This window comes from Penicillium soppii, assembly GCF_028829465.1.
Source record: "Penicillium soppii strain IBT 18220 chromosome Unknown utg000005l, whole genome shotgun sequence".
NCBI lineage: Eukaryota > Fungi > Ascomycota > Eurotiomycetes > Eurotiales > Aspergillaceae > Penicillium > Penicillium soppii.
In genome coordinates, this window is record NW_026643235.1 from 3,513,121 (window position 1) to 3,527,790 (window position 14,670).

Consider the following 14,670-nt stretch of genomic DNA (forward strand, 5'->3'; position numbering starts at 1 on the left):
TTGCTTTTGTCGCTTTTTGGTATCCCTCTATCCTGGACTTGCCGTTGCAGGTGCTTGCATTGCATTTGCATGTGTCTACTTGGGTTTTTGGGTTTTTCTTATCTTGGCGAGGAATCTTGTACTTTATCTGTAGATACGGTGTGTCTGATTATTCCGTCCTGAATGGCGTTGTTTTACTGGGATAGGTGTTGGTCTATAAATGAATGAATCATGTGTTGCAAAACTTCGGTTCATCTTAGTGATCCTTCCAGTCTACCTAGGTAGACATTTCATATAAAGTATACTGCATGGTGTCATAACATAATTTCAAGCATATAGACGTACTGCGATTCCGTGATCATGATTATGGATCGAAAACTGGTGGAAAACATATATATCTAGTTAACGCGGAAAATCATGATTGGAGGAATATATTTCAGACGTAGGAGGGCGCAACTTTGGTCAGGCATGATATGATGGATAATTTGATTGACAGCATTCATTACGTAGATAGCAAAAGACTGTTGGAAAATGTAGAGGTGGAACTTTGCGAAGATGGGAATATTGAGGTAGTAATGAGATAGCTACATGAACATCAAGTGCCTTCCTAGATAGGAACCCAGACCTCAAGATAGAACACCAGTCCTCTTATCTTCGTTTCTTTCCCTCCCTTCCACTCTTCACGCCGAGCTCGATTGGAGAACACTTTTATGGAGACGACACCAGACTCACCTGGACCGATGGAGGATGACGAACGGAATTTGGCAGCGGCCACAGGGTCGCCACGGTACAAGATAGGGGATACAAGAGGAGGAATGGTGCTGGTGAGAGAGCGAGGGGGTACGCCGCAACAGGCCTAAGAAGCTTGCTTTGGGCGCGCCAGAGGAAGAAGCACAGCCAGAACTCTTTTCTCGGACACAGTGGGCAACGTCTTCTCAAGCCTCGGCGTTTGCTTAAGCTACGGACAAAGGGGTCTGTTCTTCTGGTGATGTGGACTCTGGTGGTGGGCTCTGGGGAAGTTGGTGGGTGGCGGGCTCTCTTTTGCTCTGTGATGATTCAGTCTTGATGATGTTATGCATCCATTGGACTTGGCGACACCCTCTGGGAGGGCCGGGCAAGCTTGATCGGAGGCTCGCATTTGACTACTGAGGGCAATGTGTCTATCCGCGGGTGTTGGAAGGGATTTCAAATTGAATTTGGTGTCTTATTGAGTACATCATTCAAACAGAATACAGTATACAATGTTCTCCTTTCCGCGTATTATTGAGTTATCAACAAAATAAAGATGTTATAGTCCACGGGTCTCCGCTGTATAGATCCGCGGACGGAAACCTTATCTCTTATCGATCGCACGGGCCAACTGCCGGCAACGTCAGTGCAAAGCCGCAACGAAACAGCGGCATTATTCAATAGCTACAAAGGCCCATTGAACGTCAAAATGGACCCAGATGCGAGCATTCCTACCGAGCCAGAGCCATCAGTATTCAGCTATGTGCTCTCATTCCTCCTTGTCGGCGTAGCATGGGGGTTTACAACCCCTTTTATCCGACGCGCGGCGGCAGACTTCAACGCACGGCAAGAGAAGCAAGCCAACAAACCGACAGAACGCGGAAGATCACGATCACAAAGCTCGCCCCAAACCCGCTTCACGGATGCCGGCGAGGAGCAGGAATTGCTCTCCCAAGAGGGACAGGATAGTGAAGGTGGGTACGAGGATGGCGTGCGTGACCGGAGCACAAGTCGAAGTGATCTGAATCGCAAACCGAAGACCGGGGGTAGGGACTCGGAGCTGGACAATGGAGATGCTGCACAGAGTGGGAGCCACGATTCTTCGATCGAGAGGGATGATGGTGACGAGGACAATCTGCCAGCTCCGGCTTGGAGACGGGGATCTGCGGCAAAGCAGTCCTGGTTGCGTGCTAAGGTCATCTCGATCTTTTGGACGGTTGTCAATTTGCTTCGCACGCCAGCGTATGCGATTCCGTTGGTGATCAACCTGACCGGTAGCATCTGGTTCTTTTTGCTCGTTGGGAAACACGGTGAGTTCTTTCGGAGTTTGTGTACTTGTCTGGTGTTAATGTCTTTTTAGAACTTTCTCTGACTGTTCCGCTCATCAACTCGAGTGCCTTCCTCTTCACCGTTCTTGGCGAGTGGTATGTTGAGCGCAAAGTGATTGCGAAGCAGACGTGGTTGGGTATGGGGCTGGTCCTTGGGGGAATTGCAGTCTGTGTGCATTCCAAGAACCAGGCTTCCTGATACTGCTATGTTTTGGATGAATTCGAGAATCGGGGAGGAGCAATCTGCTGTACACATCTCTTCATAAATTCATAGTCGCTTGTACTTCAATGAAACATAAATTGATATGGTATGAAAAGATTCATCTGCCCAAGGCTGACAGGCCCTTTGTATTATGTAAATACAGACAATAGCCTCATTATTCTAGCTGCATTATCTATTTGTAGGAAGTATCCTTGAATGATCTTTCTATATAGCATTGCAATAGGGAGTATAGAGCATAAACAGTCAATAACAGAAAAGCATGATAAAGGCCTACGTATTGTCGATCCAGATCACAAAGACCTATGATTGATAGATTAAATACACCGTACCGGTAATTATACCCAGCTAGGCAAACCCCTTAATCGAACGCAGCTTGTAGCGCTATAGGGCTTATCTGTAACAGGGTCACATAATGTATGGAGAGACGCTGTGGTATATAGCAATGTTCATGATGCCTGAGAGCCTCTGCACACATGATGTTCCAAGGTTCATCGTGATGGTGACTCAGGCCTCCGTCAGCGGGAGGCATATCTCCTTTTGATCATGATAATAATCCTTATAGAACTGGCCCACATAACCCTATTCGCACATCTTGGCCTATTAATCATCTTCACATCATCATCGCGACAAGCTGGTAGTGCAGCTTCCCACTGCACTTTTGAGTGCGGTAACCACGGCTTCGGCAGAGGCCAGTCACTGAAATGGACAAGAAACGCCCGCGAAACCTCCGCCATAGCATTCCACTCCTCGTCATTATCCTCTGACATGTATCGATCGTGATTCTGGCCACGAAGTTCGCCTGTCAACAACGCAATCCGGCGATGAGGCAGGACCATCGCCGAGTCGCGAAACAGATTATTTAACACCTCCATGTCGAAGTCCCCTGACAATTTCGCCTCATTTATGATACGATGGTAGTTTCCCTCGTTCGGCTCGATGAGCATGACATGCGATCCGAGAATATGGTCTTTGATGTTCTCATCCTTGCCGTTAAGCCAATAGGCCCGTGGAACCGCCACAGGGGCGGGAGGTGAGAGAAAATAGTGGTCCATGTTATTAAGCACCATAGAATCAGAGTCAAATATCAGCACGCGCGTGTATTCGGTAAGGGCGAACGCTTGGAACTTGGTCAGACTTTTGTGCCATGTCGGGTCGCCCGTTGAAGTCGATATCACCTCCACCGCTCGCAGCTTAAGGTGCGGATATTGCTTCCGAACGTTGGTGAGGGCGAGCTTCTCGCGGCTTGTGCCGGCCTGTATTGTCTTTCATTAGCTCTTAAGCATAAATGGTATATGTGCCGTGCTAAAAGCCCTATTAGGACTAATCTCTGCCCAGTCTTTTGGGTAGATCAACCCTTGGTCGAAATGTGTTGCAAAACGGTCGAGGCGCGCAAAGTTCATCATCTAGCGATTCTTAGCTGGGAATCTAGATTCTGTGTCGAGATGCCTACCGCATTACACAAATAGTCGAAATCGGTCGCATATTGAACGTAGGCAAACCGAGGCTCACGCCCTTCGGTTGTCCAATAAGCCTTCAGCCCCGCCAAATGCTTCTTGCGATAGGTTTCCCACTGTAGTAATGATTGGATGTGCCAACCTGACTGCAGTGTACTGGCTCATTAGCTGGTTGAGACCGAGCAGCAGAACATATGAGGCTACCGTGCATGTCGCTATGGTTTTCCGCATTGCCGGAAAGATCATGCGGGTCTAGGATAGAACAATGCATGGATAGACCTCTGCAGGGATTTGAAGAGACGGGAAGAAATATGTCGAAGAGAGGCAGAATCCACCAACACGGCAAAAAGCGAGACAGCATGAATCAATACTTGATCATTATTTCCATATCTGTCTAAGTTTTCTTGGCTGTCTCACTAACTGCGATGTGAGCTAAGATTTGAAATTCTAAAGAGTGGACTGCCATCGAATCCAGATTTATGTTTTACTTGTGGGTCTACAGTATGATGAAAAGTCCAGGGCCTCCGGAGCGCCCTAACTACTCCTATAAATCTAATAGGTAATAGCTAACATCAACCACGGTCAGATAAGGATGTTTTATGGCCTTATTATTAGGGAAGAACATTATTACGAAAGAAAAGCTAAATGTTAGAATTTTAGCTATAGTTATGTTGTTCTCTTGTTACAAAAAGTCGGCAACATCACAAAATATATAAATTTACGATCATATATGAATAATTTAGAACCACCTCTCAGTCCGGCGCCGAATCCAGGGCCCGAATATGTACAGCGGCAGAGCTAGGAACAAAACAGCCCACTCAATACCTGCAAACTCGTAGAACATCTTGTCAATGCCTTCCATTGTCATCCAGGCATAAGCCCCCTTGGCAAGACCAAAGGCAACCACATTCTTGGATGCGTTGACCAGCACCAGTGCCTCACCACTCGTGCGCGGGTATGCATCCACAACGTAGGACAGCATGACAGAAGGCACGAGTGTGAGTCCCGCGGCGCAAATTGCTGCGCCAACGGCAGGACGAACGTAATGCTGTTGCCTGGCCACGGTGTATCCGAAAACAATCAGACCCACGGGGCAAATCAGGAATGGGAGGACGAGGGCGGGAAGACGGTGCTCGGGTTTGTGAACACCATCATTGCGTATACGCAGCCAGCGGGATAAGCGATCGGTCAATGGACCGGCAATTGGCCAAGCGACCACAATGCCGATGAAGCTGCTGAATGTGAAGAGGCCGAGGTCGGCAGATGAGAAGAGGTAGGGAGGCGGAGCAAACACGTCGGGTGCGATGGTGGAGATAATAACAACACTGTGCTATTAGCTTTGAATCTCAGGTTAGGAGAATATAGAGTACTCACGCTCCAAGAATAACGCCATACATAGCAGAGGCAATCAGGACCCCAGGAACCAAGAGAAGCGGGAATGGGAGAACAAATTGATAGGCAAAGTGCCTGAAGATCCCCTTTTCCTGCGCTTCCTTGGAAATTTTGAATGACCAAAGATCCTTCCAGTAGGTCGCATAATCCATCTTGGCACGCGCCTCGGTGCGAGTCTCGCTACGTGTGACGGTCTCAACGTGGCTGGCGACATCTTTCTCGATGTCGTTGACGATTTCGAGTTCAGGCTCGACTTCATATAGGGTTTCGGGAAGGAGGAAGATTGTGGTGACAAGGTTCACAGCGGCAATGATGGCGCAGAGGATGAAAAACCATCTCCATCCTTTGGCTTGGATCAAATAGCCTGCAATGACAGGGCCGATTTGAGAACCGCCAGAGAGGAAGGCGGCGTAGACTGCCATTGCGCTAGAGTAGTTGCGCTCGTAGAATAGGTCTAAATCAATTAGTTTGGGTGTATTGAATTAGGGCATGTATACATACCGGCAAGAATGCTTGGCCCAAGAGACTCGATTGCGCCGTATCCTGTGAACTTGTTAGCAAATTACCAGCCATTATGAGAAGGCAACACACCAAAACTAGCAAACACTCGTGATGCAAGTAGGCTGTTGTAATCCTTCGCAACTGCGCTCCAGATTATTCCGCCCAAAAACATCGCCATGGAAATCACCACAATGGGGCGCTTTCCAAAGGTCAGAGCTAGGGGCATCCAAATCAAGTTGGATAACCCCATTGCTAACACGGAGTAACTAACCAACTCTGCCAGGGTAGCAAAAGGCATGTGCAAGTCAGCAGCCAATGCCTCGAAGCCGACGGCAAGGCCAGACTAAACATATTAGCAACGTCACGGTATCAGGGGTAAGGCCTACTCACCGAGTACATGTTGCCCATGAAAACATATAGATTGACAGTAAGCAGAGCACTATAGGTCACCCGCTTAGGGAAGAGCTGCCGAATTGTTAGCCGGGTTGCCTCATGGTACCACAATTGTATGAATGGGCATGCACACGTACCCTAGGATCTATCGACATCCTTGCAGCTAGTATGGGAAGATAGTGTGGGGCCGACGGGTAAAGTATTGCTGGCGCTAAAACATCAGGAGATCAAGAGGGAAAAGGGAGGTACATATAGCACTCTTTCCCCCGGCCGGGAATTGAGAGCTTTGACAATGAGCGAGTCATCATGGGAATTCCAACACGGGGGTTCCCCGCAGGATTGAAGTACATACGCACGCAGATAGGCTAAGATTAACGCCCTTTCTGTCTTGGGTCGTCGGTACTTCGGTAGCGTGGTTTTGGCGTGTCTGGATCAACGCCCTAGGCTTCTCGGGTAGTCCGTGGAAGGTGGAGGTCGCTCGGATGCGGGTCGGGACCACATTGATAATGTTCTTCTTAAGCGATATAAGGGGCGCATGATTGGGTGAACCTTTGTTTTTTCCTCTGTGATTAATTATCTTCGGCACTTGAAAGTGGCAATGTCATTTGTCTTTCATGCTTTTGAAATCCGTGTCGTTTGTCATCGCCGTAAACCACAACCAAGCCAATGGTCCATAGGACTGATGCGTCCATGTTATGTGCAAATGAATTATTGAGTACATCGACAGGGCGGGAAACCCTCAATATATTGAGGCTAGGGTGCTCTCAGTTGATCTTAACCAAATGCATAGTGTCCCGCTTCCCCAGATACAAATCCGGGATATATCCCCGCGATGTGCACCCCAGAAAATCATAAAAAACGAGATCCACCATGTTCACGTGGGAATTCCCAGGCTCCACATTGCGCTTTGGTGATTGTTAGCTATTGGTGATTTTAGCCATCGGTTTCATGGAAAACCCGGTGGGACCGGGTTTCCCGAGTCGTGGGGATATTCTCTTCCTCGGTCTTCCCGGGGCGCGAGTAGCGCGTCTGCGGGGATTAAATTGGCCATTTCGCAGAGTCCGTTTATTAAGACTTCTTTAGAAAGTGCTGGTCGATAATAAAACGAAAGAAATTGCACTTGTGAATATGGTATGCAGCACCAGCACCAGCCCCCGCTGTACACCCAACTAACAACCGTAGGTTCCCGAACAAGCTCGTCTCCGCATTGTGATTGTCGGCGCTGGCCTCAGTGGCATAGCTACTGCCGTCTCCGCCGCGCTATCAGGACACTCCGTTGAAGTCATCGAGCAGGCGAAGGAGCTTGCCGAGGTCGGCGCTGGTCTTCAAATCACCCCAAACGCATCCCTGCTACTCAAGTACTGGAAACTTCCTCAGTCACTGTGGGACGCAGCTGCAGAGCCGACCAAGCTCACGGTGCACCGGTACTCGGGCGAAGTTCTGGCACACGAGGAAAACTTCGACAAGAATATTCGCGCCAAGTACAATGCGCCCTTTGTTGATTTGCACCGCGTAGATCTCCAGCAGGCGCTTTTTGCTCGGGCTCAAGACCTCGGCGTGACATTCCATATGAGCCAGAAGGTCGATCGCGTTGATTTTGATGCCACCACCGTGCACACTCTTGCTGGAAAAAAGTACACGGGTGATCTGATCATCGCCGCTGATGGGTTGTGGTCTCGGTGTCGAGAGGCTTTTGTGGGGAAGAAGGATGAGCCCATTCCTACTGGTGACTTGGCCTATCGTATTGTGCTGAGCACAGATCAAATCTCCGATCCTGATCTCAGGGCGCTGGTCGAGAATCCCGAGGTGCATTTCTGGGCAGGTCCTGGTGCTCATGCGGTTGCTTATTCGCTTCGCGGTGGAAAGATGTTCAATATCGTTCTCTTGGTGCCAGATAATCTGCCCGCAGGAGTTTCAAGGCAGGCTGGGTCTGTTGAGGAGATGCGTGAGCTCTTTGTTGGGTGGGATCCGATGTGAGTGTCTCGGCTTTGAGTGGTTTGGAAATTTGCTAACTGGTCAGCTTGAACCGGTTTCTAAACTATGTGACCACCGTAGACAAGTGGAAGTTGATGCATCATGGTGAAATGGAGCGCTGGGTCAACGATACTTCGAATCTTGTATTCATTGGAGACGCTTGCCACCCAATGCTTCCATACCTGGCTCAAGGTGCCAACTCGTCTCTCGAGGATGGCGCCGTGTTGGGGCTGCTCCTGGGGCATATGACCGACAAAACACAGCTACCTCGCATTCTCCGATTGTATGAGAGTATGCGCAAGTCCAGAGGAGAAGCAATTGTTCGGGAGACCTTCAAGCAGGTATGTTTTTATCTTATTGCTGAGAGACTTCGTTAACAATATAGCGGCACGACTTCCACATGCATAACGGCGAAGAGCAAGAGAAACGTGACCAGGTCTTCCTCTCTCAACTCGGAAAAGAGATCAAGGGCGCGTTCCCCAGTCGATGGTGAGTTGATCTATTTAAATCTGTATGAAGCAACTAACATCAATAGGACATGTCCCGAGGTACAGCCTTGGCTGTATGGATACGATGCAATCAAGGAAGTCGAGACTGCGGTTACGCAAAACCCAGAGCTGTTTTCGAAGTCCGAATCATGGGGCTGTCAGATTTTGTAATTCTTATATCCAATTAAATAGTGTGATATCAATACATATATACAAAACATCAATCTAGATGCATAGACTACTCATCCAACATTGGAAGCCCACCAACATCGTCGAAGAGTCGAGCAATTCCGTCGAAAGAGTAATCTGGGAAGCCAAAGCCGTAGGCCCATTCCTATTTATGTCAGTCAGGTTCGTAGAATGGTAGAGATTACATACCGGTACTTCGAATCCTTGTCCGGGTGCTGTCTCTACAGTTGGTGTTTCTTCTTCCCCACGCGTCTGCTGAGCGCCAGTGGCGCGGAAATCCCTGAGGTACTGCCGGATGATTTCAACTGATTTTCGGGCTACCACGGACTCATCCATGGCTTCCAGGATTTCCACGCCCATCTCTACTGACCGTAGTAGGGGCATTGTTTCAGGACACATGCCTAGCTTAGACATTGGAAGAAGGAGCGTGGATGTAGCGAACATTACGTATGTTGTGTTGTACCACCTACAAGATCAGCAATAATCACCAATTCTATGCCTGATTGGTAACATACCAGCAGCGGAAGAAAGTGTGAACCCGGTAGATATCATGCACGACTTGAAGAGTCTTCATAGCCGAGTCCAAACACTTGTCGATGGTCTCATCCAATTCAGTTGGAGGGTGTCGCAGCTTGCGTGTAAAGTGGCTCAAGAAAGGCCGGAAGAGCAGCATCTTGACATTATAGTATCCTGATAGGTCAGGATAATATCTTGAAACTTCAAAAGGGAACTCACGAATTCCTAATACAAGCCGTTGTCTCCTCGCCCATTTTGGATCACGCAAGGCACTGCGGGACAGCCTGTAGCCACCGATGTCAGGCTTGATTTTCTCTGGCAACCTGGCTAACCAACGGTCCATCTCCATCTCGATCTGCAAAGCAAGCTGCAACTTTTCCTGTAATGAGATGCGAGAATGATAAATCTGGACGGATACTCGTCGGATGATCTGAGCAAAGTCAATCATCCACGGGATGATGGCAAATTCGGAATCGTCGCGTGGTGGAATCCTCCTGTTATGGTATTCATCCATTCCGAGAGTATCTGGCCGTCCAACCGAGAAACTCATCTCACTGATTTGTCAGTACAGGCTCAAAAATTCGAATCAAAACGCTTACATTTCCAAGGAGAACAAACCCCTGTACCATAACCACATTAGAGATGCACAGCATTGCGAGGACTATGAGACTTACCACCAGGTCTTTGAAATCCAGCCCGCGCGCTGCCCATTCTCCCCCGGGGAGGGAACCTCTCGGTTAAAGCCAGCAGAAAGGCACGTGCGCACTGCTAAGCCAAGGTACATATAGGACACTATTCTGTTAGATTTGTGATCAAAGTTAACTCTGAAGGACCAACGCACAATTAGGGTTAAGTTCATTTTGACAAACTTTGGCCTAGTACAGTTAGCAGTGGTCACACCTCGGAAAATCTATACACACCATGACATAGAGACATTGCACTGTTTCAAGGTCATTGGAAAACTTCAAATGGTTTAGATAAACCTGCGCTTCAGCAAAAAGCTTTCGGCTCCATTCAAAGCGACCTAGCCCAGCCAATGTTCCTTCGTCCCACACGCGTACCAAAGATCCAACGGACAAGATACTCAGATACAGCGCGACGAAACTTGGCTCTGGTGTGCGTGACCGGTTAAACCAGAGGTCGTTGGCGCGCACCAGGAAATCCTCTTTGTCAATGAACGGATGGATGAAATGGATATTCTCGAAATATCCGTTCATGAAGATATGCGCTTGGTCGAAGTAATAGTTTTGCTGTTCGATTGAAAGCATCTGACCCGGTCCGGCGGTATATGACGGCGAAAAGCTCGGATTATGGAGTGTAGAGATAAGTGAGTAATCTGCTGGACGAGCCTGGAGCTCTTCCTGGCCTTTGGGTTCGCGGGCTTTTTTCAAATGGCCGATAAGTGCAGCAGATGAAGTACTTCCATGGAATTCAACACCATTTGTGTGATGATTGAACTCATTAATCTCGTTCTCGGCGCTTTCTGCTGATTCGGCACGTGTCTCAGACAGCTTGATAATCTCCTTTGGTGTGGAAGCATTGGGCATAGAGCATGGTGTTGTTTCAGCTGCTGCTGCTGGAACAACATGTGGAGATGTGCCTGTTACTGATTCCGAAGCGCGAAGCCTGGAGGTCAATTCTTCGACCTTTCTCTCGAGGTCGGTGACATAGCTATGGATGTTAGCGTGCACCGTGATCGGCCCGAGTGGTTGACTTACTTTGCAGACCGGCTGCTTTCACGTTCTCGATAATTTCCCTGATACACGCAAGCCAAATCATTTTCTATATAATAGTCAGAAAATAAGTATCTTTTCAGGTAATTCTGCATACTCACTTTTACAATGCAGGCATGGGTATTGCTCGTCGCACTTATACTTCTTCAGCCGACATCGGTCGCAAGCTTGTGCGGCGCGCGGGCGTTTCGGGCGTTTGGCCGATGGCTCGTCGGCTGCAGAATTAACAGGAGACCGGAGGTTCTGCATCATGCAGACATTCTCCAATGGTTTCCGGGTAATATATATCGATGTTGAGCGTTGCGCCTACAGTGGAGTACAGATGATGATTGAGTGAGGCCGGAAATTCCGAACACCCTTGACTCCACGTGACGGGCGGCCGCAGACTACGTAGGACTAAATCCGGGGACCAATCGATCATGCGGGGTCAATATTCGATTTTTGTTTGGAAATGAGATTGCGGAGAGTGAGGCATTTTCAACCACTTAAGCCATGTCTCCATACGATGTTGTGGTGGCAAGAATATCTCGTTATGTTCTAATTATATACAGGTGATCGGCTTAAATTGCAATATTCAAACGCGTGGCAGCCGACTCCACCTCCGACTGCTCATATTCTGGAGCCTTATCGGGAAGCACTGCCCCTTGGAATGGCTTGCCAGCAGCGTGGATCAATGACTCAATGCCATTTCCGTCGGTGAAAGAGTGGAACTTGACATATTTGCTCTCAAAGCCAAGGGAGAAAGCTTGCCCAGCAGGAATAACAATAGTCTCGCCCTCACGGAAGATAGCATCATCTGCACCTTGCAAGTTCACCCGCAGCGCACCCTCCATAACACAGAAGCAGTGGTCGACAGTGGGGAAAGTCATATATTTGGAGAACGCCGTCTCGCCATAATCCTTGGACGACTCGATGCTGGAAATCGCACACACACCACTGCTCTGGGTGGTAGTGACGAATGGGCGGGACATCACACCCCCAAGCATCCATTTGGGGCCGGTATTGGCACGCAAAAAGTATCCAGCCGGACCTTCAGGCAATTTTTCGTCTTCCTTAGTCCACTCGGTAACCTCCGGGGCCACGTAGTGCGGCTGGAATACAACATCGAACTTTTCCTTAGCGGCCATAACCTTGGGGATAAGAATGGACTTTAGGTCACGATCATCGCCTTCGGGGACTACCACGCCATCGAAAGGCTCTGACACATAACGGAAGAAGTCCACCCAATCACCGGGGGTGATCAAGCCTTGGAGTTCTGTATGCGGGCCGATCATTTCGGGATTGTGAATAGCTTTCTGCGGGAGTCAGTCCTGAATTTCCTTTCTTCTGGTGAATTACATACCGGAGGAACATAGGCAAAGTCGCCAGGTCCCAAAATCCGACATTGGTCTCCATTCCATAACTTCAGGAAACCCTTTGTGACGAGGAAAACATCATGGGCGTGGTTATGGTAGTGGAATCCGGGAGCATCGGAAAGGACAGCACCGCTTGTGAAAACAGCCATCAAACCCCCGGTTTGCTTCGCAGAGGTAAGGATGCGGAAGACACCTTTGCTACCGGGGATTGTGATGCGCTCACCCTCCAACTGAGGAATGGCATATGGAACCCGCGATGCAGGTGGTTGGTTGGTGAAGGTCAATGACATTGTGAGTAGTTATGGCAAAAGTTGGTGTTTTTTCCAGAAGATCCCCGCGATGCCAGCAGTTTTAAAGTCCCACGGGAGGGATATCGGCATGCGGGGGAGCAGCCTCCGAGCGGAGAACCCGTCGGAAGATCCGAGTCTCGAAATTAGGTGAAGCTTCGGATGCGAAGCTATCAATATTAAGGTGGCGTACAGTCACACGGTGATTTATGGAGTACGCAGTAGTTGAGGCGCAGTTCATCTCACCACAGACTAATGGTTGATGATCTTTATGAAATCTTAACGAGCCACAGCTTGCAATACATTAATTCTATCCCTATCAAGGAATAGCTGTAGATTGATCCAAACGGTACCTAGGACGCGCCCAAAAGCCGAGCTGATGGCACGACGACTACCCCAAACTTTGCGTTTTGTCCAATTCAATCCATCCCCAGCTTCTCCATGATTATCTGACGAGGTTCAGACTGATAAATGCCTTTCCGGCGCATCCGGATTGGCCAGAAATTCATCTTGCCACGCCAAAACCGACGGGTAAGATATTTCCCACAATCCCCACGAGCGTGGGGAAGCCTCGCCGCTCAGCGATGTGGGGTTGGAGCTTGCTATAATACCTTTTTGAGGGGCGCTTCTTCTCCTCTTCAATTGATTTTCTTTCATTCAATCTATAGAACTTATCATGGCGAACACATTAGAAGAGCCTACTGGCGAGTACCGCCAATACCTGCCCGACCTCAACCTGGAGCGCTTCCAGGTGATGTGCCAGCAGGATGCGCATGAGTACGCGCATGCATTCAAGACTGGACACCAGCCGCCATGGCTTCATGCGCTGTATATGCATTGGTTAGAGCTGTTACAAGAGCCATTCAAGGGCGTGACGACCGATGGTGCGTTCGACCCCCATCACACCTTATAACCACCTCTGACATTGATCTAGGAAATGTCCGCCCGGGTCTATTCACATTACAAGAAGAAGACGTCCCAATCCAGCAGATTGTCGACGCAACAGAAGCAGTAACAGCTCTGCTAGACGACAAGCAAAAAGAAGCAATAAACTACCATATCGACTCCCCGCAATGGCGCACATGGTCAAACCCAGAGTTCCTACTTGCGCACAAGGGCATCCGTCTCGACGAAGTGACCTCGCAAATCCGCGACGCAGTCATGAACGTTCTCAAGACCACCCTCTCCCCAGAAGGCTACGACAAAGCCGTCAGCGCAATGCGCATCAACCACTTCCTCGGCGAACTAGTCAAGTCACCCGCCGTGATGAACGAATTCTCCTACAACTTCGTTCTCTTCGGCCGCCCCTCTACCACCAGACCCTGGGGCTGGTCTTTCTACGGGCACCACCTCTGCCTAAACATCTTCCTGTACAAGGGCCAGATCGTCGCCTCGCCGTGGTTCACCGGTGCCGAGCCAAACGAGATCGACGCGGGTCCTCACGCTGGCACGCGCATCATGCAACTGGAAGAAAAGCTCGGGCTGGATCTCATGCAGTCGCTTTCTGCGGAGCTGCAGGCTTCCGCGCGTGTCTTTGCCCAGATGAAGGACCCCGCCATGCCGCCCGGTCGCTGGAATAAAGATGACCAGCGTCATCTGTGCGGCGCGTACCGGGATAACCGGGAAGTGCCGTATGAGGGGATCCTTGCGTCGACGTTTAATGCCGCGCAGAAGGAGCTGATGTATGGTATTCTCGAGCAGTACCTTCTTTACCTGCCTGCTAAGTCGCGGGCGATGAAGATCGATCAGGTGCGCGCTTATGAGAATGAGACATACTTCTGTTGGATCGGGGGGTATGGGGATGAAGATCCGTTCTATTATCGGATTCAGAGTCCGGTGATTCTTGTTGAGTTTGATCACCATTCCGGGGTGTTTTTGAATAATGAGGAGCCGAAGAAATTCCACATTCATACTCTTCTTCGGACACCGAATGGGGGTGATTATGGTCAGGCGCTGCGCCCGCAGATTCCGGCTGTTGAGGGATTGAATGGCAAGGAAATTATTTGGTAGGTCGAACCAACCTATCGGAGGATATGGTGTATTGTATGAAATGAATTTCATGAAGCACGTCTACTTTTATTTGCGTATCTTGGGTTTCGACAATAACTGATTTTGGTCTGTTTAAAGGT

The 14,670-nt window shown here is 49.2% G+C and overlaps 7 protein-coding genes across 7 annotated transcripts; 3 read left to right on the forward strand and 4 right to left on the reverse strand.

Annotated features, from left to right (window-relative positions):
- Nucleotides 1–1,417: 1,417 nt before the first annotated feature.
- N7529_006783 (uncharacterized protein) lies at nucleotides 1,418–2,235 on the forward strand (the record flags this gene model as incomplete). The annotated part of the gene is made up of 2 exons (XM_057242310.1): nucleotides 1,418–2,018; nucleotides 2,069–2,235. The coding sequence occupies 2 exons, from the start codon at nucleotides 1,418–1,420 to the stop codon at nucleotides 2,233–2,235; spliced, it is 768 nt and encodes a 255-aa protein (XP_057097669.1).
- A 539-nt stretch (nucleotides 2,236–2,774) lies between these two features.
- N7529_006784 (Glycosyl transferase family 8) lies at nucleotides 2,775–3,944 on the reverse strand (the record flags this gene model as incomplete). Its single annotated transcript, XM_057242311.1, has 3 exons — nucleotides 2,775–3,512; nucleotides 3,710–3,829; nucleotides 3,861–3,944. The coding sequence occupies 3 exons, from the start codon at nucleotides 3,942–3,944 to the stop codon at nucleotides 2,775–2,777; spliced, it is 942 nt and encodes a 313-aa protein (XP_057097670.1).
- Nucleotides 3,945–4,452: 508 nt separating this feature from the next.
- On the reverse strand, nucleotides 4,453–6,154 carry N7529_006785 (putative MFS transporter; the record flags this gene model as incomplete). Its single annotated transcript, XM_057242312.1, has 6 exons — nucleotides 4,453–5,038; nucleotides 5,088–5,559; nucleotides 5,607–5,648; nucleotides 5,697–5,949; nucleotides 5,997–6,095; nucleotides 6,137–6,154. The coding sequence occupies 6 exons, from the start codon at nucleotides 6,152–6,154 to the stop codon at nucleotides 4,453–4,455; spliced, it is 1,470 nt and encodes a 489-aa protein (XP_057097671.1).
- A 973-nt stretch (nucleotides 6,155–7,127) lies between these two features.
- Nucleotides 7,128–8,632, forward strand: N7529_006786 (putative monooxygenase; the record flags this gene model as incomplete). Its single annotated transcript, XM_057242313.1, has 5 exons — nucleotides 7,128–7,130; nucleotides 7,182–7,972; nucleotides 8,020–8,314; nucleotides 8,359–8,462; nucleotides 8,509–8,632. The coding sequence occupies 5 exons, from the start codon at nucleotides 7,128–7,130 to the stop codon at nucleotides 8,630–8,632; spliced, it is 1,317 nt and encodes a 438-aa protein (XP_057097672.1).
- A 67-nt stretch (nucleotides 8,633–8,699) lies between these two features.
- On the reverse strand, nucleotides 8,700–11,148 carry N7529_006787 (Zn(II)2Cys6 transcription factor; the record flags this gene model as incomplete). The annotated part of the gene is made up of 10 exons (XM_057242314.1): nucleotides 8,700–8,795; nucleotides 8,840–9,116; nucleotides 9,166–9,340; nucleotides 9,386–9,720; nucleotides 9,766–9,786; nucleotides 9,841–9,958; nucleotides 10,008–10,041; nucleotides 10,087–10,837; nucleotides 10,885–10,948; nucleotides 11,001–11,148. 10 exons carry the CDS (start codon nucleotides 11,146–11,148, stop codon nucleotides 8,700–8,702), a joined length of 2,019 nt encoding a protein of 672 aa, XP_057097673.1.
- A 311-nt stretch (nucleotides 11,149–11,459) lies between these two features.
- N7529_006788 (cupin domain-containing protein) lies at nucleotides 11,460–12,544 on the reverse strand (the record flags this gene model as incomplete). Its single annotated transcript, XM_057242315.1, has 2 exons — nucleotides 11,460–12,194; nucleotides 12,242–12,544. The coding sequence occupies 2 exons, from the start codon at nucleotides 12,542–12,544 to the stop codon at nucleotides 11,460–11,462; spliced, it is 1,038 nt and encodes a 345-aa protein (XP_057097674.1).
- A 673-nt stretch (nucleotides 12,545–13,217) lies between these two features.
- N7529_006789 (DUF3500 domain-containing protein) lies at nucleotides 13,218–14,551 on the forward strand (the record flags this gene model as incomplete). Its single annotated transcript, XM_057242316.1, has 2 exons — nucleotides 13,218–13,425; nucleotides 13,476–14,551. The coding sequence occupies 2 exons, from the start codon at nucleotides 13,218–13,220 to the stop codon at nucleotides 14,549–14,551; spliced, it is 1,284 nt and encodes a 427-aa protein (XP_057097675.1).
- Between the last annotated feature and the right edge of the window lie 119 nt (nucleotides 14,552–14,670).